This window comes from Anarhichas minor, unplaced genomic scaffold (assembly GCF_050575085.1).
Source record: "Anarhichas minor isolate MPS153535 unplaced genomic scaffold, ASM5057508v1 ptg000079l, whole genome shotgun sequence".
Taxonomy (NCBI): Eukaryota; Metazoa; Chordata; class Actinopteri; order Perciformes; family Anarhichadidae; genus Anarhichas; species Anarhichas minor.
The window spans coordinates 2,501-29,467 of record NW_027466525.1 but is presented as its reverse complement, the minus strand read 5'-3'; the positions used below and the strand labels follow the sequence as shown (position 1 = coordinate 29,467).

Sequence of the window (26,967 nt, the reverse complement as noted above, 5' to 3'; positions counted from 1 at the left end):
CTAGCTCCTCTCCTTCATCCTAGAGGAGATATAAACTGATGTTTCCTCTCTGCTCACTAGCTCCTCTCCTTCATCCTAGAGGAGACATAAACTGATGTTTCCTCTCCTCACTAGCTCCTCTCCTTCATCCTAGAGGAGATATAAACTGATGTTTCCTCTCTCCTCACTAGCTCCTCTCCTTCATCCTAGAGGAGACATAAACTGATGTTTCCTCTCCTCACTAGCTCCTCTCCTTCATCCTAGAGGAGACATAAACTGATGTTTCCTCTCCTCACTAGCTCATCTCCTTCATCCTAGAGGAGATATAAACTGATGTTTCCTCTCTCCTCACTAGCTCCTCTCCTTCATCCTAGAGGAGACATAAACTGATGTTTCCTCTCCTCACTAGCTCCTCTCCTTCATCCTAGAGGAGACATAAACTGATGTTTCCTCTCCTCACTAGCTCCTCTCCTTCATCCTAGAGGAGACATAAACTGATGTTTCCTCTCTCCTCACTAGCTCCTCTCCTTCATCTCCTCACTAGCTCCTCTCCTTCATCCTAGAGGAGACATAAACTGATGTTTCCTCTCCTCACTAGCTCTCCTTCATCCTAGAGGAGACATAAACTGATGTTTCCTCTCTGCTCACTAGCTCCTCTCCTTCATCCTAGAGGAGACATAAACTGATGTTTCCTGTCTCCTCACTAGCTCCTCTCCTTCATCCTAGAGGAGATATAAACTGATGTTTCCTCTCTGCTCACTAGCTCCTCTCCTTCATCCTAGAGGAGATATAAACTGATGTTTCCTCTCTGCTCACTAGCTCCTCTCCTTCATCCTAGAGGAGACATAAACTGATGTTTCCTCTCCTCACTAGCTCCTCTCCTTCATCCTAGAGGAGATATAAACTGATGTTTCCTCTCTCCTCACTAGCTCCTCTCCTTCATCCTAGAGGAGACATAAACTGATGTTTCCTCTCCTCACTAGCTCCTCTCCTTCATCCTAGAGGAGATATAAACTGATGTTTCCTCTCTGCTCACTAGCTCCTCTCCTTCATCCTAGAGGAGACATAAACTGATGTTTCCTCTCCTCACTAGCTCCTCTCCTTCATCCTAGAGGAGATATAAACTGATGTTTCCTCTCTCCTCACTAGCTCCTCTCCTTCATCCTAGAGGAGACATAAACTGATGTTTCCTCTCCTCACTAGCTCCTCTCCTTCATCCTAGAGGAGACATAAACTGATGTTTCCTCTCCTCACTAGCTCATCTCCTTCATCCTAGAGGAGATATAAACTGATGTTTCCTCTCTCCTCACTAGCTCCTCTCCTTCATCCTAGAGGAGACATAAACTGATGTTTCCTCTCCTCACTAGCTCCTCTCCTTCATCCTAGAGGAGACATAAACTGATGTTTCCTCTCCTCACTAGCTCCTCTCCTTCATCCTAGAGGAGACATAAACTGATGTTTCCTCTCTCCTCACTAGCTCCTCTCCTTCATCTCCTCACTAGCTCCTCTCCTTCATCCTAGAGGAGACATAAACTGATGTTTCCTCTCCTTCATCCTAGAGGAGACATAAACTGATGTTTCCTCTCCTCACTAGCTCCTCTCCTTCATCCTAGAGGAGACATAAACTGATGTTTCCTCTCCTCACTAGCTCCTCTCCTTCATCCTAGAGGAGACATAAACTGATGTTTCCTCTCCTCACTAGCTCCTCTCCTTCATCCTAGAGGAGACAAACTGATGTTTCCTCTCTCCTCACTAGCTCTCCTTCATCCTAGAGGAGACATAAACTGATGTTTCCTCTCCTCACTAGCTCCTCTCCTTCATCCTAGAGGAGATATAAACTGATGTTTCCTCTCCTCACTAGCTCCTCTCCTTCATCCTAGAGGAGACATAAACTGATGTTTCCTGTCTCCTCACTAGCTCCTCTCCTTCATCCTAGAGGAGATATAAACTGATGTTTCCTCTCCTCACTAGCTCCTCTCCTTCATCATAGAGGAGACATAAACTGATGTTTCCTCTCTGCTCACTAGCTCCTCTCCTTCATCCTAGAGGAGACATAAACTGATGTTTCCTCTCCTCACTAGCTCCTCTCCTTCATCATAGAGGAGACATAAACTGATGTTTCCTCTCCTCACTAGCTCCTCTCCTTCATCATAGAGGAGACATAAACTGATGTTTCCTCTCCTCACTAGCTCCTCTCCTTCATCCTAGAGGAGACATAAACTGATGTTTCCTCTCTGCTCACTAGCTCCTCTCCTTCATCCTAGAGGAGACATAAACTGATGTTTCCTCTCTGCTCACTAGCTCCTCTCCTTCATCCTAGAGGAGATATAAACTGATGTTTCCTCTCCTCACTAGCTCCTCTCCTTCATCATAGAGGAGACATAAACTGATGTTTCCTCTCTGCTCACTAGCTCCTCTCCTTCATCCTAGAGGAGACATAAACTGATGTTTCCTCTCTGCTCACTAGCTCCTCTCCTTCATCCTAGAGGAGATATAAACTGATGTTTCCTCTCCTCACTAGCTCCTCTCCTTCATCCTAGAGGAGACATAAACTGATGTTTCCTCTCTGCTCACTAGCTCCTCTCCTTCATCCTAGAGGAGACATAAACTGATGTTTCCTCTCTCCTCACTAGCTCCTCTCCTTCATCTCCTCACTAGCTCCTCTCCTTCATCCTAGAGGAGACATAAACTGATGTTTCCTCTCTCCTCACTAGCTCCTCTCCTTCATCCTAGAGGAGACATAAACTGATGTTTCCTCTCTCCTCACTAGCTCCTCTCCTTCATCTCCTCACTAGCTCCTCTCCTTCATCCTAGAGGAGACATAAACTGATGTTTCCTCTCCTCACTAGCTCCTCTCCTTCATCCTAGAGGAGATATAAACTGATGTTTCCTCTCCTCACTAGCTCCTCTCCTTCATCCTAGAGGAGATATAAACTGATGTTTCCTCTCCTCACTAGCTCCTCTCCTTCATCCTAGAGGAGACATAAACTGATGTTTCCTCTCCTCACTAGCTCCTCTCCTTCATCCTAGAGGAGACATAAACTGATGTTTCCTGTCTCCTCACTAGCTCCTCTACTTCATCCTAGAGGAGATATAAACTGATGTTTCCTCTCCTCACTAGCTCCTCTCCTTCATCCTAGAGGAGACATAAACTGATGTTTCCTCTCTGCTCACTAGCTCCTCTCCTTCATCCTAGAGGAGACATAAACTGATGTTTCCTCTCCTCACTAGCTCCTCTCCTTCATCCTAGAGGAGACATAAACTGATGTTTCCTCTCTGCTCACTAGCTCCTCTCCTTCATCCTAGAGGAGACATAAACTGATGTTTCCTCTCCTCACTAGCTCCTCTCCTTCATCCTAGAGGAGATATAAACTGATGTTTCCTCTCTCCTCACTAGCTCCTCTCCTTCATCCTAGAGGAGACATAAACTGATGTTTCCTCTCCTCACTAGCTCCTCTCCTTCATCCTAGAGGAGACATAAACTGATGTTTCCTCTCTCCTCACTAGCTCCTCTCCTTCATCCTAGAGGAGACATAAACTGATGTTTCCTCTCCTCACTAGCTCCTCTCCTTCATCCTAGAGGAGACATAAACTGATGTTTCCTCTCCTCACTAGCTCTCCTTCATCCTAGAGGAGATATAAACTGATGTTTCCTCTCCTCACTAGCTCCTCTCCTTCATCCTAGAGGAGATATAAACTGATGTTTCCTCTCCTCACTAGCTCCTCTCCTTCATCCTAGAGGAGACATAAACTGATGTTTCCTCTCCTTCATCCTAGAGGAGACATAAACTGATGTTTCCTCTCCTCACTAGCTCCTCTCCTTCATCCTAGAGGAGACATAAACTGATGTTTCCTCTCCTCACTAGCTCTCCTTCATCCTAGAGGAGACATAAACTGATGTTTCCTCTCCTCACTAGCTCCTCTCCTTCATCCTAGAGGAGACATAAACTGATGTTTCCTCTCCTCACTAGCTCCTCTCCTTCATCCTAGAGGAGACATAAACTGATGTTTCCTCTCTCCTCACTAGCTCCTCTCCTTCATCCTAGAGGAGACATAAACTGATGTTTCCTCTCCTCACTAGCTCCTCTCCTTCATCCTAGAGGAGACATAAACTGATGTTTCCTCTCCTCACTAGCTCCTCTCCTTCATCCTAGAGGAGACATAAACTGATGTTTCCTCTCTCCTCACTAGCTCCTCTCCTTCATCTCCTCACTAGCTCCTCTCCTTCATCCTAGAGGAGACATAAACTGATGTTTCCTCTCCTCACTAGCTCCTCTCCTTCATCCTAGAGGAGATATAAACTGATGTTTCCTCTCTCCTCACTAGCTCCTCTCCTTCATCCTAGAGGAGACATAAACTGATGTTTCCTCTCTCCTCACTAGCTCCTCTCCTTCATCTCCTCACTAGCTCCTCTCCTTCATCCTAGAGGAGACATAAACTGATGTTTCCTCTCCTCACTAGCTCCTCTCCTTCATCCTAGAGGAGATATAAACTGATGTTTCCTCTCCTCACTAGCTCCTCTCCTTCATCCTAGAGGAGATATAAACTGATGTTTCCTCTCCTCACTAGCTCCTCTCCTTCATCCTAGAGGAGACATAAACTGATGTTTCCTGTCTCCTCACTAGCTCCTCTACTTCATCCTAGAGGAGATATAAACTGATGTTTCCTCTCCTCACTAGCTCCTCTCCTTCATCCTAGAGGAGACATAAACTGATGTTTCCTCTCTGCTCACTAGCTCCTCTCCTTCATCCTAGAGGAGACATAAACTGATGTTTCCTCTCCTCACTAGCTCCTCTCCTTCATCCTAGAGGAGACATAAACTGATGTTTCCTCTCTGCTCACTAGCTCCTCTCCTTCATCCTAGAGGAGACATAAACTGATGTTTCCTCTCCTCACTAGCTCCTCTCCTTCATCCTAGAGGAGATATAAACTGATGTTTCCTCTCTCCTCACTAGCTCCTCTCCTTCATCCTAGAGGAGACATAAACTGATGTTTCCTCTCCTCACTAGCTCCTCTCCTTCATCCTAGAGGAGACATAAACTGATGTTTCCTCTCTCCTCACTAGCTCCTCTCCTTCATCTCCTCACTAGCTCCTCTCCTTCATCCTAGAGGAGACATAAACTGATGTTTCCTCTCCTCACTAGCTCCTCTCCTTCATCCTAGAGGAGACATAAACTGATGTTTCCTCTCCTCACTAGCTCTCCTTCATCCTAGAGGAGATATAAACTGATGTTTCCTCTCCTCACTAGCTCCTCTCCTTCATCCTAGAGGAGATATAAACTGATGTTTCCTCTCCTCACTAGCTCCTCTCCTTCATCCTAGAGGAGACATAAACTGATGTTTCCTCTCCTTCATCCTAGAGGAGACATAAACTGATGTTTCCTCTCCTCACTAGCTCCTCTCCTTCATCCTAGAGGAGACATAAACTGATGTTTCCTCTCCTCACTAGCTCTCCTTCATCCTAGAGGAGACATAAACTGATGTTTCCTCTCCTCACTAGCTCCTCTCCTTCATCCTAGAGGAGACATAAACTGATGTTTCCTCTCCTCACTAGCTCCTCTCCTTCATCCTAGAGGAGACATAAACTGATGTTTCCTCTCTCCTCACTAGCTCCTCTCCTTCATCCTAGAGGAGACATAAACTGATGTTTCCTCTCCTCACTAGCTCCTCTCCTTCATCCTAGAGGAGACATAAACTGATGTTTCCTCTCCTCACTAGCTCCTCTCCTTCATCCTAGAGGAGACATAAACTGATGTTTCCTCTCTCCTCACTAGCTCCTCTCCTTCATCTCCTCACTAGCTCCTCTCCTTCATCCTAGAGGAGACATAAACTGATGTTTCCTCTCCTCACTAGCTCCTCTCCTTCATCCTAGAGGAGATATAAACTGATGTTTCCTCTCCTCACTAGCTCCTCTCCTTCATCCTAGAGACATAAACTGATGTTTCCGCTCCTCACTAGCTCTCCTTCATCCTAGAGGAGACATAAACTGATGTTTCCTCTCCTCACTAGCTCCTCTCCTTCATCCTAGAGGAGACATAAACTGATGTTTCCTCTCTGCTCACTAGCTCCTCTCCTTCATCCTAGAGGAGACATAAACTGATGTTTCCTCTCCTCACTAGCTCCTCTCCTTCATCCTAGAGGAGATATAAACTGATGTTTCCTCTCTCCTCACTAGCTCCTCTCCTTCATCCTAGAGGAGACATAAACTGATGTTTCCTCTCCTCACTAGCTCCTCTCCTTCATCCTAGAGGAGACATAAACTGATGTTTCCTCTCTCCTCACTAGCTCCTCTCCTTCATCTCCTCACTAGCTCCTCTCCATCATCCTAGAGGAGACATAAACTGATGTTTCCTCTCCTCACTAGCTCCTCTCCTTCATCCTAGAGGAGATATAAACTGATGTTTCCTCTCCTCACTAGCTCCTCTCCTTCATCCTAGAGGAGATATAAACTGATGTTTCCTCTCCTCACTAGCTCCTCTCCTTCATCCTAGAGGAGACATAAACTGATGTTTCCTCTCCTCACTAGCTCCTCTCCTTCATCCTAGAGGAGACATAAACTGATGTTTCCTGTCTCCTCACTAGCTCCTCTCCTTCATCCTAGAGGAGATATAAACTGATGTTTCCTCTCCTCACTAGCTCCTCTCCTTCATCCTAGAGGAGACATAAACTGATGTTTCCTCTCTGCTCACTAGCTCCTCTCCTTCATCCTAGAGGAGACATAAACTGATGTTTCCTCTCCTCACTAGCTCCTCTCCTTCATCCTAGAGGAGACATAAACTGATGTTTCCTCTCCTCACTAGCTCCTCTCCTTCATCCTAGAGGAGATATAAACTGATGTTTCCTCTCCTCACTAGCTCCTCTCCTTCATCCTAGAGGAGACATAAACTGATGTTTCCTCTCCTCACTAGCTCCTCTCCTTCATCCTAGAGGAGACATAAACTGATGTTTCCTCTCTGCTCACTAGCTCCTCTCCTTCATCCTAGAGGAGATATAAACTGATGTTTCCTCTCCTCACTAGCTCCTCTCCTTCATCCTAGAGGAGACATAAACTGATGTTTCCTCTCTGCTCACTAGCTCCTCTCCTTCATCCTAGAGGAGACATAAACTGATGTTTCCTCTCCTCACTAGCTCCTCTCCTTCATCCTAGAGGAGACATAAACTGATGTTTCCTCTCTGCTCACTAGCTCCTCTCCTTCATCCTAGAGGAGACATAAACTGATGTTTCCTCTCCTCACTAGCTCCTCTCCTTCATCCTAGAGGAGATATAAACTGATGTTTCCTCTCTCCTCACTAGCTCCTCTCCTTCATCCTAGAGGAGACATAAACTGATGTTTCCTCTCCTCACTAGCTCCTCTCCTTCATCCTAGAGGAGACATAAACTGATGTTTCCTCTCTCCTCACTAGCTCCTCTCCTTCATCTCCTCACTAGCTCCTCTCCTTCATCCTAGAGGAGACATAAACTGATGTTTCCTCTCCTCACTAGCTCCTCTCCTTCATCCTAGAGGAGATATAAACTGATGTTTCCTCTCCTCACTAGCTCCTCTCCTTCATCCTAGAGGAGATATAAACTGATGTTTCCTCTCCTCACTAGCTCCTCTCCTTCATCCTAGAGGAGACATAAACTGATGTTTCCTCTCCTCACTAGCTCCTCTCCTTCATCCTAGAGGAGACATAAACTGATGTTTCCTGTCTCCTCACTAGCTCCTCTCCTTCATCCTAGAGGAGATATAAACTGATGTTTCCTCTCCTCACTAGCTCCTCTCCTTCATCCTAGAGGAGACATAAACTGATGTTTCCTCTCTGCTCACTAGCTCCTCTCCTTCATCCTAGAGGAGACATAAACTGATGTTTCCTCTCCTCACTAGCTCCTCTCCTTCATCCTAGAGGAGACATAAACTGATGTTTCCTCTCTGCTCACTAGCTCCTCTCCTTCATCCTAGAGGAGACATAAACTGATGTTTCCTCTCCTCACTAGCTCCTCTCCTTCATCCTAGAGGAGATATAAACTGATGTTTCCTCTCTCCTCACTAGCTCCTCTCCTTCATCCTAGAGGAGACATAAACTGATGTTTCCTCTCCTCACTAGCTCCTCTCCTTCATCCTAGAGGAGACATAAACTGATGTTTCCTCTCTCCTCACTAGCTCCTCTCCTTCATCTCCTCACTAGCTCCTCTCCTTCATCCTAGAGGAGACATAAACTGATGTTTCCTCTCCTCACTAGCTCCTCTCCTTCATCCTAGAGGAGACATAAACTGATGTTTCCTCTCCTCACTAGCTCCTCTCCTTCATCCTAGAGGAGATATAAACTGATGTTTCCTCTCTCCTCACTAGCTCCTCTCCTTCATCCTAGAGGAGATATAAACTGATGTTTCCTCTCCTCACTAGCTCCTCTCCTTCATCCTAGAGGAGATATAAACTGATGTTTCCTCTCCTCACTAGCTCCTCTCCTTCATCCTAGAGGAGATATAAACTGATGTTTCCTCTCCTCACTAGCTCCTCTCCTTCATCCTAGAGGAGACATAAACTGATGTTTCCTGTCCTTCATCCTAGAGGAGACATAAACTGATGTTTCCTCTCCTCACTAGCTCCTCTCCTTCATCCTAGAGGAGACATAAACTGATGTTTCCTCTCCTCACTAGCTCTCCTTCATCCTAGAGGAGACATAAACTGATGTTTCCTCTCCTCACTAGCTCCTCTCCTTCATCCTAGAGGAGACATAAACTGATGTTTCCTCTCCTCACTAGCTCCTCTCCTTCATCCTAGAGGAGACATAAACTGATGTTTCCTCTCTCCTCACTAGCTCCTCTCCTTCATCTCCTCACTAGCTCCTCTCCTTCATCCTAGAGGAGACATAAACTGATGTTTCCTCTCCTCACTAGCTCCTCTCCTTCATCCTAGAGGAGATATAAACTGATGTTTCCTCTCCTCACTAGCTCCTCTCCTTCATCCTAGAGGAGACATAAACTGATGTTTCCGCTCCTCACTAGCTCTCCTTCATCCTAGAGGAGACATAAACTGATGTTTCCTCTCCTCACTAGCTCCTCTCCTTCATCCTAGAGGAGACATAAACTGATGTTTCCTCTCCTCACTAGCTCCTCTCCTTCATCCTAGAGGAGACATAAACTGATGTTTCCTCTCCTCACTAGCTCCTCTCCTTCATCCTAGAGACATAAACTGATGTTTCCTCTCCTCACTAGCTCCTCTCCTTCATCCTAGAGACATAAACTGATGTTTCCGCTCCTCACTAGCTCTCCTTCATCCTAGAGGAGACATAAACTGATGTTTCCTCTCCTCACTAGCTCCTCTCCTTCATCCTAGAGACATAAACTGATGTTTCCTCTCCTCACTAGCTCCTCTCCTTCATCCTAGAGGAGACATAAACTGATGTTTCCTCTCCTCACTAGCTCCTCTCCTTCATCCTAGAGACATAAACTGATGTTTCCTCTCCTCACTAGCTCCTCTCCTTCATCATAGAGGAGATATAAACTGATGTTTCCTCTCTCCTCACTAGCTCCTCTCCTTCATCCTAGAGGAGACATAAACTGATGTTTCCTCTCCTCACTAGCTCCTCTCCTTCATCCTAGAGGAGACATAAACTGATGTTTCCTCTCCTCACTAGCTCATCTCCTTCATCCTAGAGGAGATATAAACTGATGTTTCCTCTCTCCTCACTAGCTCCTCTCCTTCATCCTAGAGGAGACATAAACTGATGTTTCCTCTCCTCACTAGCTCCTCTCCTTCATCCTAGAGGAGATATAAACTGATGTTTCCTCTCTCCTCACTAGCTCCTCTCCTTCATCCTAGAGGAGACATAAACTGATGTTTCCTCTCCTCACTAGCTCCTCTCCTTCATCCTAGAGGAGACATAAACTGATGTTTCCTCTCTCCTCACTAGCTCCTCTCCTTCATCTCCTCACTAGCTCTTCTCCTTCATCCTAGAGGAGACATAAACTGATGTTTCCTCTCCTCACTAGCTCTCCTTCATCCTAGAGGAGACATAAACTGATGTTTCCTCTCCTTCATCCTAGAGGAGACATAAACTGATGTTTCCTCTCCTCACTGGCTCCTCTCCTTCATCCTAGAGGAGACATAAACTGATGTTTCCTCTCCTCACTAGCTCCTCTCCTTCATCCTAGAGGAGACATAAACTGATGTTTCCTCTCCTCACTAGCTCCTCTCCTTCATCCTAGAGGAGACATAAACTGATGTTTCCTCTCTCCTCACTAGCTCTCCTTCATCCTAGAGGAGACATAAACTGATGTTTCCTCTCCTCACTAGCTCCTCTCCTTCATCCTAGAGGAGATATAAACTGATGTTTCCTCTCTCCTCACTAGCTCCTCTCCTTCATCCTAGAGGAGACATAAACTGATGTTTCCTCTCCTCACTAGCTCCTCTCCTTCATCCTAGAGGAGACATAAACTGATGTTTCCTCTCTCCTCACTAGCTCCTCTCCTTCATCCTAGAGGAGATATAAACTGATGTTTCCTCTCCTCACTAGCTCCTCTCCTTCATCCTAGAGGAGACATAAACTGATGTTTCCTCTCCTCACTAGCTCCTCTCCTTCATCCTAGAGGAGACATAAACTGATGTTTCCTCTCCTCACTAGCTCCTCTCCTTCATCCTAGAGGAGACATAAACTGATGTTTCCTCTCCTCACTAGCTCTCCTTCATCCTAGAGGAGACATAAACTGATGTCTTCTCTCCTCACTAGCTCCTCTCCTTCATCCTAGAGGAGACATAAACTGATGTTTCCTCTCCTCACTAGCTCCTCTCCTTCATCCTAGAGGAGACATAAACTGATGTTTCCTCTCCTCACTAGCTCCTCTCCTTAATCCTAGAGGAGACATAAACTGATGTTTCCTCTCCTCACTAGCTCCTCTCCTTAATCCTAGAGGAGACATAAACTGATGTTTCCTCTCCTCACTAGCTCCTCTCCTTCATCCTAGAGGAGACATAAACTGATGTTTCCTCTCTCCTCACTAGCTCCTCTCCTTCATCCTAGAGGAGACATAAACTGATGTTTCCTCTCCTCACTAGCTCCTCTCCTTCATCCTAGAGGAGACATAAACTGATGTTTCCTCTCCTCACTAGCTCCTCTCCTTCATCCTAGAGGAGACATAAACTGATGTTTCCTCTCCTCACTAGCTCCTCTCCTTCATCCTAGAGGAGACATAAACTGATGTTTCCTCTCCTCACTAGCTCCTCTCCTTCATCCTAGAGGAGACATAAACTGATGTTTCCTCTCCTCACTAGCTCCTCTCCTTCATCCTAGAGGAGACATAAACTGATGTTTCCTCTCTCCTCACTAGCTCCTCTCCTTCATCTCCTCACTAGCTCCTCTCCTTCATCCTAGAGGAGACATAAACTGATGTTTCCTCTCCTCACTAGCTCCTCTCCTTCATCCTAGAGGAGATATAAACTGATGTTTCCTCTCCTCACTAGCTCCTCTCCTTCATCCTAGAGGAGATATAAACTGATGTTTCCTCTCCTCACTAGCTCCTCTCCTTCATCCTAGAGGAGACATAAACTGATGTTTCCTCTCCTCACTAGCTCCTCTCCTTCATCCTAGAGGAGACATAAACTGATGTTTCCTGTCTCCTCACTAGCTCCTCTCCTTCATCCTAGAGGAGATATAAACTGATGTTTCCTCTCCTCACTAGCTCCTCTCCTTCATCCTAGAGGAGATATAAACTGATGTTTCCTCTCTCCTCACTAGCTCCTCTCCTTCATCCTAGAGGAGACATAAACTGATGTTTCCTCTCCTCACTAGCTCCTCTCCTTCATCCTAGAGGAGACATAAACTGATGTTTCCTCTCCTCACTAGCTCCTCTCCTTCATCCTAGAGGAGATATAAACTGATGTTTCCTCTCCTCACTAGCTCCTCTCCTTCATCCTAGAGGAGACATAAACTGATGTTTCCTCTCCTCACTAGCTCCTCTCCTTCATCCTAGAGGAGACATAAACTGATGTTTCCTGTCTCCTCACTAGCTCCTCTCCTTCATCCTAGAGGAGATATAAACTGATGTTTCCTCTCCTCACTAGCTCCTCTCCTTCATCCTAGAGGAGACATAAACTGATGTTTCCTCTCTGCTCACTAGCTCCTCTCCTTCATCCTAGAGGAGACATAAACTGATGTTTCCTCTCCTCACTAGCTCCTCTCCTTCATCCTAGAGGAGACATAAACTGATGTTTCCTCTCTGCTCACTAGCTCCTCTCCTTCATCCTAGAGGAGACATAAACTGATGTTTCCTCTCCTCACTAGCTCCTCTCCTTCATCCTAGAGGAGATATAAACTGATGTTTCCTCTCTCCTCACTAGCTCCTCTCCTTCATCCTAGAGGAGACATAAACTGATGTTTCCTCTCCTCACTAGCTCCTCTCCTTCATCCTAGAGGAGACATAAACTGATGTTTCCTCTCTCCTCACTAGCTCCTCTCCTTCATCTCCTCACTAGCTCCTCTCCTTCATCCTAGAGGAGACATAAACTGATGTTTCCTCTCCTCACTAGCTCCTCTCCTTCATCCTAGAGGAGACATAAACTGATGTTTCCTCTCTGCTCACTAGCTCCTCTCCTTCATCCTAGAGGAGACATAAACTGATGTTTCCTCTCCTCACTAGCTCCTCTCCTTCATCCTAGAGGAGATATAAACTGATGTTTCCTCTCTGCTCACTAGCTCCTCTCCTTCATCCTAGAGAAGACATAAACTGATGTTTCCTCTCCTCACTAGCTCCTCTCCTTCATCCTAGAGAAGACATAAACTGATGTTTCCTCTCCTCACTAGCTCCTCTCCTTCATCCTAGAGAAGACATAAACTGATGTTTCCTCTCCTCACTAGCTCCTCTCCTTCATCCTAGAGGAGACATAAACTGATGTTTCCTCTCTCCTCACTAGCTCCTCTCCTTCATCTCCTCACTAGCTCCTCTCCTTCATCCTAGAGGAGACATAAACTGATGTTTCCTCTCCTCACTAGCTCCTCTCCTTCATCCTAGAGGAGACATAAACTGATGTTTCCTCTCCTCACTAGCTCTCCTTCATCCTAGAGGAGATATAAACTGATGTTTCCTCTCCTCACTAGCTCCTCTCCTTCATCCTAGAGGAGATATAAACTGATGTTTCCTCTCCTCACTAGCTCCTCTCCTTCATCCTAGAGGAGACATAAACTGATGTTTCCTCTCCTTCATCCTAGAGGAGACATAAACTGATGTTTCCTCTCCTCACTAGCTCCTCTCCTTCATCCTAGAGGAGACATAAACTGATGTTTCCTCTCCTCACTAGCTCCTCTCCTTCATCCTAGAGGAGACATAAACTGATGTTTCCTCTCCTCACTAGCTCCTCTCCTTCATCCTAGAGGAGACATAAACTGATGTTTCCTCTCTCCTCACTAGCTCCTCTCCTTCATCTCCTCACTAGCTCCTCTCCTTCATCCTAGAGGAGACATAAACTGATGTTTCCTCTCCTCACTAGCTCCTCTCCTTCATCCTAGAGGAGACATAAACTGATGTTTCCTCTCCTCACTAGCTCCTCTCCTTCATCCTAGAGGAGACATAAACTGATGTTTCCTCTCCTCACTAGCTCCTCTCCTTCATCCTAGAGACATAAACTGATGTTTCCTCTCCTCACTAGCTCCTCTCCTTCATCCTAGAGGAGATATAAACTGATGTTTCCTCTCTCCTCACTAGCTCCTCTCCTTCATCCTAGAGACATAAACTGATGTTTCCTCTCCTCACTAGCTCCTCTCCTTCATCCTAGAGGAGACATAAACTGATGTTTCCTCTCCTCACTAGCTCCTCTCCTTCATCCTAGAGGAGACATAAACTGATGTTTCCTCTCCTCACTAGCTCCTCTCCTTCATCCTAGAGGAGACATAAACTGATGTTTCCTCTCCTCACTAGCTCCTCTCCTTCATCCTAGAGGAGACATAAACTGATGTTTCCTCTCCTCACTAGCTCTCCTTCATCCTAGAGGAGACATAAACTGATGTTTCCTCTCCTTCATCCTAGAGGAGACATAAACTGATGTTTCCTCTCCTCACTAGCTCCTCTCCTTCATCCTAGAGGAGACATAAACTGATGTTTCCTCTCCTCACTAGCTCCTCTCCTTCATCCTAGAGGAGACATAAACTGATGTTTCCTCTCCTCACTAGCTCCTCTCCTTCATCCTAGAGGAGACATAAACTGATGTTTCCTCTCTCCTCACTAGCTCTCCTTCATCCTAGAGGAGACATAAACTGATGTTTCCTCTCCTCACTAGCTCCTCTCCTTCATCCTAGAGGAGATATAAACTGATGTTTCCTCTCTCCTCACTAGCTCCTCTCCTTCATCCTAGAGGAGACATAAACTGATGTTTCCTCTCCTCACTAGCTCCTCTCCTTCATCCTAGAGGAGATATAAACTGATGTTTCCTCTCCTCACTAGCTCCTCTCCTTCATCCTAGAGGAGACATAAACTGATGTTTCCTCTCCTCACTAGCTCCTCTCCTTCATCCTAGAGGAGACATAAACTGATGTCTCCTCTCCTCACTAGCTCCTCTCCTTCATCCTAGAGGAGACATAAACTGATGTTTCCTCTCCTCACTAGCTCCTCTCCTTCATCCTAGAGGAGACATAAACTGATGTTTCCTCTCCTCACTAGCTCCTCTCCTTCATCCTAGAGGAGACATAAACTGATGTTTCCTCTCCTCACTAGCTCCTCTCCTTAATCCTAGAGGAGACATAAACTGATGTTTCCTCTCCTCACTAGCTCCTCTCCTTAATCCTAGAGGAGACATAAACTGATGTTTCCTCTCCTCACTAGCTCCTCTCCTTCATCCTAGAGGAGACATAAACTGATGTTTCCTCTCTCCTCACTAGCTCCTCTCCTTCATCCTAGAGGAGACATAAACTGATGTTTCCTCTCCTCACTAGCTCCTCTCCTTCATCCTAGAGGAGACATAAACTGATGTTTCCTCTCCTCACTAGCTCCTCTCCTTCATCCTAGAGGAGACATAAACTGATGTTTCCTCTCCTCACTAGCTCCTCTCCTTCATCCTAGAGGAGACATAAACTGATGTTTCCTCTCCTCACTAGCTCCTCTCCTTCATCCTAGAGGAGATATAAACTGATGTTTCCTCTCCTCACTAGCTCATCTCCTTCATCCTAGAGGAGATATAAACTGATGTTTCCTCTCCTCACTAGCTCCTCTCCTTAATCCTAGAGGAGATATAAACTGATGTTTCCTCTCCTCACTAGCTCATCTCCTTCATCCTAGAGGAGACATAAACTGATGTTTCCTCTCCTCACTAGCTCATCTCCTTCATCCTAGAGGAGATATAAACTGATGTTTCCTCTCTCCTCACTAGCTCCTCTCCTTCATCCTAGAGGAGACATAAACTGATGTTTCCTCTCCTCACTAGCTCCTCTCCTTCATCCTAGAGGAGATATAAACTGATGTTTCCTCTCTCCTCACTAGCTCCTCTCCTTCATCCTAGAGGAGATATAAACTGATGTTTCCTCTCCTCACTAGCTCATCTCCTTCATCCTAGAGGAGACATAAACTGATGTTTCCTCTCCTCACTAGCTCATCTCCTTCATCCTAGAGGAGATATAAACTGATGTTTCCTCTCTCCTCACTAGCTCCTCTCCTTCATCCTAGAGGAGACATAAACTGATGTTTCCTCTCCTCACTAGCTCCTCTCCTTCATCCTAGAGGAGATATAAACTGATGTTTCCTCTCTCCTCACTAGCTCCTCTCCTTCATCCTAGAGGAGATATAAACTGATGTTTCCTCTCTCCTCACTAGCTCCTCTCCTTCATCCTAGAGGAGATATAAACTGATGTTTCCTCTCTCCTCACTAGCTCCTCTCCTTCATCCTAGAGGAGACATAAACTGATGTTTCCTCTCTCCTCACTAGCTCCTCTCCTTCATCTCCTCACTAGCTCCTCTCCTTCATCCTAGAGGAGACATAAACTGATGTTTCCTCTCCTCACTAGCTCTCCTTCATCCTAGAGGAGACATAAACTGATGTTTCCTCTCCTCACTAGCTCTCCTTCATCCTAGAGGAGACATAAACTGATGTTTCCTCTCCTCACTAGCTCTCCTTCATCCTAGAGGAGACATAAACTGATGTTTCCTCTCCTCACTAGCTCCTCTCCTTCATCCTAGAGGAGACATAAACTGATGTTTCCTCTCTCCTCACTAGCTCTCCTTCATCCTAGAGGAGACAAACTGATGTTTCCTCTCCTCACTAGCTCCTCTCCTTCATCCTAGAGGAGATATAAACTGATGTTTCCTCTCTCCTCACTAGCTCCTCTCCTTCATCCTAGAGGAGACATAAACTGATGTTTCCTCTCTGCTCACTAGCTCCTCTCCTTCATCTCCTCACTAGCTCCTCTCCTTCATCCTAGAGGAGACATAAACTGATGTTTCCTCTCCTCACTAGCTCTCCTTCATCCTAGAGGAGACATAAACTGATGTTTCCTCTCCTCACTAGCTCCTCTCCTTCATCCTAGAGGAGACATAAACTGATGTTTCCTCTCCTCACTAGCTCCTCTCCTTCATCCTAGAGACATAAACTGATGTTTCCTCTCCTCACTAGCTCCTCTCCTTCATCCTAGAGGAGATATAAACTGATGTTTCCTCTCTCCTCACTAGCTCCTCTCCTTCATCCTAGAGACATAAACTGATGTTTCCTCACCTCACTAGCTCCTCTCCTTCATCCTAGAGGAGACATAAACTGATGTTTCCTCTCCTCACTAGCTCCTCTCCTTCATCCTAGAGGAGACATAAACTGATGTTTCCTCTCCTCACTAGCTCCTCTCCTTCATCCTAGAGGAGACATAAACTGATGTTTCCTCTCCTCACTAGCTCCTCTCCTTCATCCTAGAGGAGACATAAACTGATGTTTCCTCTCCTCACTAGCTCATCTCCTTCATCCTAGAGGAGATATAAACTGATGTTTCCTCTCTCCTCACTAGCTCCTCTCCTTCATCCTAGAGGAGACATAAACTGATGTTTCCTCTCCTCACTAGCTCCTCTCCTTCATCCTAGAGGAGATATAAACTGATGTTTCCTCTCTCCTCACTAGCTCCTCTCCTTCATCCTAGAGGAGACATAAACTGATGTTTCCTCTCCTCACTAGCTCCTCTCCTTCATCCTAGAGGAGACATAAACTGATGTTTCCTCTCTCCTCACTAGCTCCTCTCCTTCATCTCCTCACTAGCTCCTCTCCTTCATCCTAGAGGAGACATAAACTGATGTTTCCTCTCCTCACTAGCTCTCCTTCATCCTAGAGGAGACATAAACTGATGTTTCCTCTCCTTCATCCTAGAGGAGACATAAACTGATGTTTCCTCTCCTCACTAGCTCCTCTCCTTCATCCTAGAGGAGACATAAACTGATGTTTCCTCTCCTCACTAGCTCCTCTCCTTCATCCTAGAGGAGACATAAACTGATGTTTCCTCTCCTCACTAGCTCCTCTCCTTCATCCTAGAGGAGACATAAACTGATGTTTCCTCTCTCCTCACTAGCTCTCCTTCATCCTAGAGGAGACATAAACTGATGTTTCCTCTCCTCACTAGCTCCTCTCCTTCATCCTAGAGGAGACATAAACTGATGTTTCCTGTCTCCTCACTACCTCCTCTCCTTCATCCTAGAGGAGATATAAACTGATGTTTCCTCTCCTCACTAGCTCCTCTCCTTCATCCTAGAGGAGACATAAACTGATGTTTCCTCTCCTCACTAGCTCCTCTCCTTCATCCTAGAGGAGACATAAACTGATGTCTCCTCTCCTCACTAGCTCCTCTCCTTCATCCTAGAGGAGACATAAACTGATGTTTCCTCTCCTCACTAGCTCCTCTCCTTCATCCTAGAGGAGACATAAACTGATGTTTCCTCTCCTCACTAGCTCCTCTCCTTCATCCTAGAGGAGACATAAACTGATGTTTCCTCTCCTCACTAGCTCCTCTCCTTAATCCTAGAGGAGACATAAACTGATGTTTCCTCTCCTCACTAGCTCCTCTCCTTCATCCTAGAGGAGACATAAACTGATGTTTCCTCTCCTCACTAGCTCCTCTCCTTCATCCTAGAGGAGACATAAACTGATGTTTCCTCTCCTCACTAGCTCCTCTCCTTCATCCTAGAGGAGACATAAACTGATGTTTCCTCTCCTCACTAGCTCCTCTCCTTCATCCTAGAGGAGATATAAACTGATGTTTCCTCTCCTCACTAGCTCCTCTCCTTCATCCTAGAGGAGACATAAACTGATGTTTCCTCTCCTCACTAGCTCCTCTCCTTCATCCTAGAGGAGATATAAACTGATGTTTCCTCTCCTCACTAGCTCCTCTCCTTCATCCTAGAGGAGACATAAACTGATGTTTCCTCTCCTCACTAGCTCCTCTCCTTAATCCTAGAGGAGACATAAACTGATGTTTCCTCTCCTCACTAGCTCCTCTCCTTCATCCTAGAGGAGACATAAACTGATGTTTCCTCTCCTCACTAGCTCCTCTCCTTCATCCTAGAGGAGACATAAACTGATGTTTCCTCTCCTCACTAGCTCCTCTCCTTCATCCTAGAGGAGACATAAACTGATGTTTCCTCTCCTCACTAGCTCCTCTCCTTCATCCTAGAGGAGATATAAACTGATGTTTCCTCTCCTCACTAGCTCCTCTCCTTCATCCTAGAGGAGACATAAACTGATGTTTCCTCTCCTCACTAGCTCCTCTCCTTCATCCTAGAGGAGACATAAACTGATGTTTCCTCTCCTCACTAGCTCATCTCCTTCATCCTAGAGGAGATATAAACTGATGTTTCCTCTCCTCACTAGCTCCTCTCCTTCATCCTAGAGGAGATATAAACTGATGTTTCCTCTCCTCACTAGCTCCTCTCCTTCATCCTAGAGGAGATATAAACTGATGTTTCCTCTCCTCACTAGCTCCTCTCCTTAATCCTAGAGGAGATATAAACTGATGTTTCCTCTCCTCACTAGCTCCTCTCCTTCATCCTAGAGGAGACATAAACTGATGTTTCCTCTCCTCACTAGCTCCTCTCCTTCATCCTAGAGGAGACATAAACTGATGTTTCCTCTCCTCACTAGCTCATCTCCTTCATCCTAGAGGAGATATAAACTGATGTTTCCTCTCCTCACTAGCTCCTCTCCTTCATCCTAGAGGAGATATAAACTGATGTTTCCTCTCCTCACTAGCTCATCTCCTTCATCCTAGAGGAGACATAAACTGATGTTTCCTCTCCTCACTAGCTCCTCTCCTTAATCCTAGAGGAGACATAAACTGATGTTTCCTCTCCTCACTAGCTCATCTCCTTCATCCTAGAGGAGATATAAACTGATGTTTCCTCTCTCCTCACTAGCTCCTCTCCTTCATCCTAGAGGAGACATAAACTGATGTTTCCTCTCCTCACTAGCTCCTCTCCTTCATCCTAGAGGAGATATAAACTGATGTTTCCTCTCTCCTCACTAGCTCCTCTCCTTCATCCTAGAGGAGACATAAACTGATGTTTCCTCTCCTCACTAGCTCCTCTCCTTCATCCTAGAGGAGATATAAACTGATGTTTCCTCTCTCCTCACTAGCTCCTCTCCTTCATCCTAGAGGAGATATAAACTGATGTTTCCTCTCTCCTCACTAGCTCCTCTCCTTCATCCTAGAGGAGACATAAACTGATGTTTCCTCTCTCCTCACTAGCTCCTCTCCTTCATCTCCTCACTAGCTCCTCTCCTTCATCCTAGAGGAGACATAAACTGATGTTTCCTCTCCTCACTAGCTCTCCTTCATCCTAGAGGAGACATAAACTGATGTTTCCTCTCCTCACTAGCTCTCCTTCATCCTAGAGGAGACATAAACTGATGTTTCCTCTCCTCACTAGCTCTCCTTCATCCTAGAGGAGACATAAACTGATGTTTCCTCTCCTCACTAGCTCCTCTCCTTCATCCTAGAGGAGACATAAACTGATGTTTCCTCTCTCCTCACTAGCTCTCCTTCATCCTAGAGGAGACAAACTGATGTTTCCTCTCCTCACTAGCTCCTCTCCTTCATCCTAGAGGAGATATAAACTGATGTTTCCTCTCTCCTCACTAGCTCCTCTCCTTCATCCTAGAGGAGACATAAACTGATGTTTCCTCTCTGCTCACTAGCTCCTCTCCTTCATCTCCTCACTAGCTCCTCTCCTTCATCCTAGAGGAGACATAAACTGATGTTTCCTCTCCTCACTAGCTCTCCTTCATCCTAGAGGAGACATAAACTGATGTTTCCTCTCCTCACTAGCTCTCCTTCATCCTAGAGGAGACATAAACTGATGTTTCCTCTCCTCACTAGCTCCTCTCCTTCATCCTAGAGGAGACATAAACTGATGTTTCCTCTCCTCACTAGCTCCTCTCCTTCATCCTAGAGGAGACATAAACTGATGTTTCCTCTCTCCTCACTAGCTCTCCTTCATCCTAGAGGAGACAAACTGATGTTTCCTCTCCTCACTAGCTCCTCTCCTTCATCCTAGAGGAGACATAAACTGATGTTTCCTCTCTCCTCACTAGCTCCTCTCCTTCATCCTAGAGGAGATATAAACTGATGTTTCCTCTCTCCTCACTAGCTCCTCTCCTTCATCCTAGAGGAGACATAAACTGATGTTTCCTCTCCTCACTAGCTCCTCTCCTTCATCCTAGAGGAGACATAAACTGATGTTTCCTCTCTCCTCACTAGCTCCTCTCCTTCATCCTAGAGGAGACAAACTGATGTTTCCTCTCCTCACTAGCTCCTCTCCTTCATCCTAGAGGAGACATAAACTGATGTTTCCTCTCTCCTCACTAGCTCCTCTCCTTCATCCTAGAGGAGACATAAACTGATGTTTCCTCTCCTCACTAGCTCCTCTCCTTCGTGGCCTTCATCCTAGAGGAGATGGTGATCAGCTGCAGCAGCTGCTCTGCTCTCTACTTCTTTGAGTTCGTGAGCTGCTCGGCCTTCCTCTTCACTCTGCTACTCCTCATCCTCCTCTACACCAGCCTCAACACACGGGTGGGCATCAGCTGCTGGCCCAAGCTGGTAAGACCTCACTCCATCACCATGTATCAGTTTAATAATAATAATTACAAGTAGTCATAACTTTAATGGAGATTTAAATGTATTTATATTCATAAAAACATGAGAAAATGTGCGTATGTATCTTTCATGACCGTCTCCTCTGAGGCCGTCTTTACCGTAATAACTCTAATTTAAGAGCAACTAAATTCAGTCTTTACCGTAATAACACTAGTTTGGTAGCAACTAAATTGTCTTTACTGTAATAACTAAAACCATGTATGAGTTTAAATAAATATTATAAGTACAGGGGTCGTGTTCAGCGAATACATTTTGAATTTATGGAATTAAAGTCACAATTTCATGAGAAAAACATCTTTATTTACAAGAAACAAACGATATTGTGAAGTCAGAACTCAAATGGTTTAAGTTTAGTTCATATTCATAAAACACTGAATGCTTCAGTGAAATGTGAACACGATCATTCAGAGAGACGTCCGTGAGGAAACTTTTAAACATGATGAATCTGTAAGTCTCAGGTTTTAGACCGGAGCTGATCTCAGGTCGGACAGAACAGACTTTATAATCATGTGTTCATCGTTCTCTGATCACTTTAAATAAAGGACACTGTGACTGTTCACAGCTCTGAGCTGCAGCTTCAACAGAGAACACTCGACTTCATTCACGCCGACGGAACCTAAAACACACAGAGCGATGAGCTCATTATTATTATTATATGAGATTAGTTCATAACATTCCATGTTCACAAAACGACTGATCTGATTTGTTGCTCTACCTGACTTATTTTGGAAGCTGCTTCCTGTGTGTCTGCAGTCTGTTGTCCTTATTCTCACATAAGATTTAAAAACTATCTAAAGAACAAAGTCTCAAGTTGTGCTGCTCTACAAACAGTGTGAAAATATAAAAATAAATAATCAGGACGGTGCAAAGAGCTAAATGTGCGCGATGACAGAGTTTGTTTTTAAAATCAAAATAAACAAATTTAACAAGGTGTAATTCAAAACAGTATATACAGTGGGGAAAACGTATTTAGTCAGCCACCAATTGTGCAAGTTCTCCCACTTAAAAAGATGAGACCTGTAATTTTCATCATAGGTACACTTCAACTATGAGAGACAGAATGGGGGGAAAGAATCCAGGAAATCACATTGTAGGATTTTTAAAGAATTTATTTGCAAATTATGGTGGAAAATAAGTATTTGGTCAATAACAAAAGTTTATCTCAATACTTTGTTATATACCCTTTGTTGGCAATGACAGAGGTCAAACGTTTTCTGTAAGTCTTCACAAGCTTTTCACACACTGTTGCTGGTATTTTGGCCCATTCCTCCATGCAGATCTCCTCTAGAGCAGTGATGTTTTGGGCTGTCGCTGGGCAACACGGACTTTCAACTCCCTCCACAGATTTTCTATGGGGTTGAGATCTGGAGACTGGCTAGGCCACTCCAGGACCTTGAAATGCTTCTTACGAAGCCACTCCTTCGTTGCCCGGGCGGTGTGTTTGGGATCATTGTCATGCTGAAAGACCCAGCCACGTTTCATCTTCAATGCCCTTGCTGATGGAAGGAGGTTTCCACTCAAAATCTCACGATACATGGCCCCATTCATTCTTTTCTTTACACGGATCAGTCGTCCTGGTCCCCTTGCAGAAAAACAGCCCCAAAGCATGATGTTTCCACCCCCATGCTTCACAGTAGGTATGGTGTTCTTTGGATGCAACTCGGCATTCTTTCTCCTCCAAACACGACGAGTTGAGTTTTTACCAAAATTCTATTTTGGTTTCATCTGACCATATGACATTCTCCCAATCCTCTTCTGGATCATCCAAATGCTCTCTAGCAAACTTCAGACGGGCCTGGACATGTACTGGCTTAAGCAGGGGGACACGTCTGGCACTGCAGGATTTGAGTCCCTGGCGGCGTAGTGCGTTACTGATGGTAGCCTTTGTTACTTTGGTCCCAGCTCTCTGCAGGTCATTCACTAGGTCCCCCCGTGTGGTTCTGGGATTTTTGTTCACCGTTCTTGTGATCATTTTGACCCCACGGGGTGAGATCTTGCGTGGAGCCCCAGATCGAGGGAGACTATCAGTGGTCTTGTATGTCTTCCATTTTCTAATAATTGCTCCCACAGTTGATTTCTTCACACCAAGCTGCTTACCTATTGCAGATTCAGTCTTCCCAGCCTGGTGCAGGTCTACAATTTTGTTTCTGGTGTCCTTTGACAGCTCTTTGGTCTTGGCCATAGTGGAGTTTGGAGTGTGACTGTTTGAGGTTGTGGACAGGTGTCTTTTATACTGATAACGAGTTAAAACAGTTGCCATTAATACAGGTAACGAGTGGAGGACAGAGGAGCCTCTTAAAGAAGAAGTTACAGGTCTGTGAGAGCCAGAAATCTTGCTTGTTTGTAGGTGACCAAATACTTATTTTACCGAGGAATTTACCAATTAATTCATTAAAAATCCTACAATGTGATTTCCTGGATTCTTTCCCTCATTCTGTCTCTCATAGTTGAAGTGTACCTATGATGAACATTACAGGCATCTCATCTTTTTAAGTGGGAGAACTTGCACAATTGGTGGCTGACTAAATACTTTTTTTCCCCCACTGTATATGCTCATAGAAATGTACAAATACTTCTGTGATTATTTAACTCATTTGAAGATCTTTTCCTGAACCTAACTAAGTTTCCTGTGAAGACGGAACTTTATTTTGAAAAGACCGTATCAACGCAACAAAACAGAAAATGATGAGTAGTAAAGGCAGGACGCTACTTCCGGGGTTCTTCTTCTACCAATATATTTCCGGTAGATTACACGCGGCGAGGTGTAATGCTGCCCCTACAGGCAGTAAGCGGCGTTACGTTTAATCTGTTTAGGTACAGGACAGCAAAGCTGGAAGAAGTACTCTCATCTTTTACTTCAGTAAAAGTACTAATACCACAGTAAAGAAATACTCTGTTACAAGTAAAAAAAATACTCTGTTACAAGTAAAAGTCCTTCATTCAAAATCGTATTCTACTAAAAGTATAAAAGTATTAACATCAAATATACTTAAAGTACCGAAAGTAAAAAGTATTCATTATGCAGAATATTATATATAAATTATATAAATGTAATGTTATTACTTTAATGTTGGTAAAGAAGGAGCTTATTTTAATGACTTTATATACTGCTGGTAGTCTAATCTATAATAATACATCATTATTTATTAGTTGATTATATTTAGTTTTTAATAATCTGAGTCTATAGAGAAACTATTAAATAAAGATATCAAATAAATGTAGTGGAGTAGAAAGTAGCAAAAAAGTGAAAATACTAATGTAAAGTACAATTACATCAAAGTACTTGAGTTAATGTACTTATATATGTAACCACAAAGCTTCATCATCTTCTTCTTCTTCTTCTTCTGCAGGACTTTGTGTACACCGCCGTCATCGCGGTGGTGTTCCTCCTCTCCTCGATCATCTTCACCTCCAGCAACAGCGACACGACTTTAGAGAGAAGTGCTATGGTGAGGAAACATCCACACCTCTCCTACCTCCTTCTTTTCTTTGTTGCCTCCTACTTTACTTTACTACCTCCTTCTTTCCTCCTCTACTTCTTTCATTTCCTACCTCCTCCTTTTTCTTCTTTTCCTCCGTCTTGCCTTTCCTACATCCTCCTTTCCCTTTCTACCTCCCTATTTCCTTTCCCGTAACTCCTCTTTTTCTTCCCTGCCTCCCTCTTTCCTTTACTAACCACTCCTTTCCTTCTCCACGTTATTCTTTCCTAACTACTCCTTTCCTTCCCTACCTTCCTCTTTAATTTCCTAACTACTCCTTTCCTTTTCTACCTCCTCTTTCCTCTCCTTTCCTCCTCCTCCTCCCTCTCCTCTCCTTCCCTCCTGCCTCTCCTCCTTCATACTGAACTTCCTCTTAGATGTGTTTTTAAACCCTGGTTTCGTCCTGCAGGTGTTTGGTTTCTTGGCGTCCTTGATGTTCTTCTTGGACCTCTTCTTGTTCGTGAAGAGCGCCGGGTTTCCGTTCCAGAGAGACGTGAAGCCTGAGTCCAGTATCGGCGGCGCGGCGGCCGAGCCGGAGACGGCGAAACTCAACACGCCGGCCAGCGCGACCGATTGAGTCCGATTCTAAAAAAAAAAAAAAAAAAAAAAAAAAAAAAAAAAAAAAAAATCCACACGAGTGCGTTCGTTACGCAGATTATTTTTTACGCACTGTCCCTTTAACGCGTCGTCAGGAGGCGGAGCCTCAGCGACCTGGCAGCCATTTTTAGAGTCCTTTAAAAAAAAAAAGAAAATCCTGTTTATAGTCGTCGCTCTGTGCTGAGGTCATCAATGTAATCAATCAATCAGGAACCAATCACAGGGCAGAGCAGCTGTTCTGTTTGTTCTTAAAGAAACAATACGCGATTCTTTAAGAACAGAGACACTAAAACCACAGAACCACTAACGATTCTGCTGTAAAGTTTATGTTTTGATCAACTCAAGGAGTCACATCAATTTATGGATTCATTGTTTTATCCGTGTTGCTTTTTTTTATTATATATCGTGAAATTTATAAACGCATTTTAATAACAAAAGAAATCAAATTACGTGTCAAATGATTAATTCAGTCAAAATGAATGTTTGGTATAAATACGTCTGACGGGTAACAAAATATTATTGTGACACAAAATTTAACTTCCTTAAAACACCAAAAGGCTTAAAAAATCCCAGAAATCTCTGTTTCTTATTGTCACCATATTATTTACGTTTTTCCGTTCGGACCCTGAACGCCTCATGAAATTTAGACCGAGATGATTTTAAAGTTTGTGCCAAAATGAAAAAACGTACTACAAGTCTATATTATATTATATTATGATGTTTGATGTTACAATAATCCGTTTTATTCCAGATTGTTTTTTATTTCTACTACAACCAGCAGATGAGACGTTTTAATTTCTCTCATCTCGATCAATGGGGAGGTTTTTGTTTTTTTTCTGCTGTTCAGCTCAAAGTTTTCTAACTTTTTTAATTTCCAGCAGAAAGAGATTCATTGAAGTCTTAAAAGTGGATCAAGTTTCGGCTCAAAAACAGCTTAAAACGTGTATTTGTTGAGTGACAGCTTTCAGAGACCAATCACATTCCTTCCTATGGATCTCTGACCGGGTCGTGTTTCTTATTTCCTGTTTAGTTTATTCCTAAAAGACGAGATGTTTGTTTTTGAGATTCTTCTATCGGATTGTTTTCACAATCACAGTTTTTGTGTTTTTTGTTTTCAAGGTTTTAATCGTCTTAATCACGTTTGTGTTTTTAATTGATGATGCCGTTTGTCACATTTTTATTACATTCTGAATATAAAAAATATGGAGAAATGATCCCGTCTGATTTTTTTATTTTATTTAAAATTAATTTTAAAAATGTAGTTGTTTGAATTTTCTCTTATTGGTGTGACGTGGAATGGACGTTTTTGTAAATAATTTAAAGGAAACTCAAAACACACCGATAATCGAGTTAATTGACCCTCGACTAGGATGAAAAGATGAAAATAGAAGCAAAGTGAATTAACACATCACAAGTTTTTACAAGTGTCATCAACATTATGGAAAAGCATGTTACAGTGAAACATCTTTGTGTTTAACCAGAAACGGTCGATGGCTCTCGTCACACCGGACTCCGTTGACAAAAACGGTCCTTTTTAAACACTCACCAAACCGCTGTTTGTCAGTCTTTCCTCTTCATAAAAAAGTGTAGAGATGAACTAAAGCGCTTTTGTTGACTTTAATTTGGTTTCTGTCCATTTTGAAACGTGTTGTTTTTTTTACCACTTGTTAAAATGAGTGTTTCTGTCAACGGAGTCTGGTGTTCACAAAGTGATCTATGCCGTTATATAACGAAGCACAAGTAAAGATCACGAGATGTTCAATGTGACATAATAACAAGATTTATAGTCATGATTTTGAAACATTAATATTTGTTTTTGGTTTCTCAGAAGGTG

General features: G+C 44.1%; 1 protein-coding gene across 1 annotated transcript in view; it reads left to right on the top strand.

The window, feature by feature from the left end:
• Window positions 1-26,347, top strand: part of cmtm6 (CKLF-like MARVEL transmembrane domain containing 6) — a 40,442-nt gene extending 14,095 nt beyond the window's left edge. Inside the window, exons 3-5 of the mRNA XM_076081138.1 lie at window positions 20,824-21,000; window positions 24,408-24,506; window positions 24,946-26,347. Coding sequence (XP_075937253.1) covers window positions 20,824-21,000; window positions 24,408-24,506; window positions 24,946-25,113 — 444 coding nt within the window. The 3' untranslated portion in view covers window positions 25,114-26,347. The remainder of the gene's footprint in view (window positions 1-20,823; window positions 21,001-24,407; window positions 24,507-24,945) is intronic.
• Window positions 26,348-26,967: the final 620 nt, after the last annotated feature.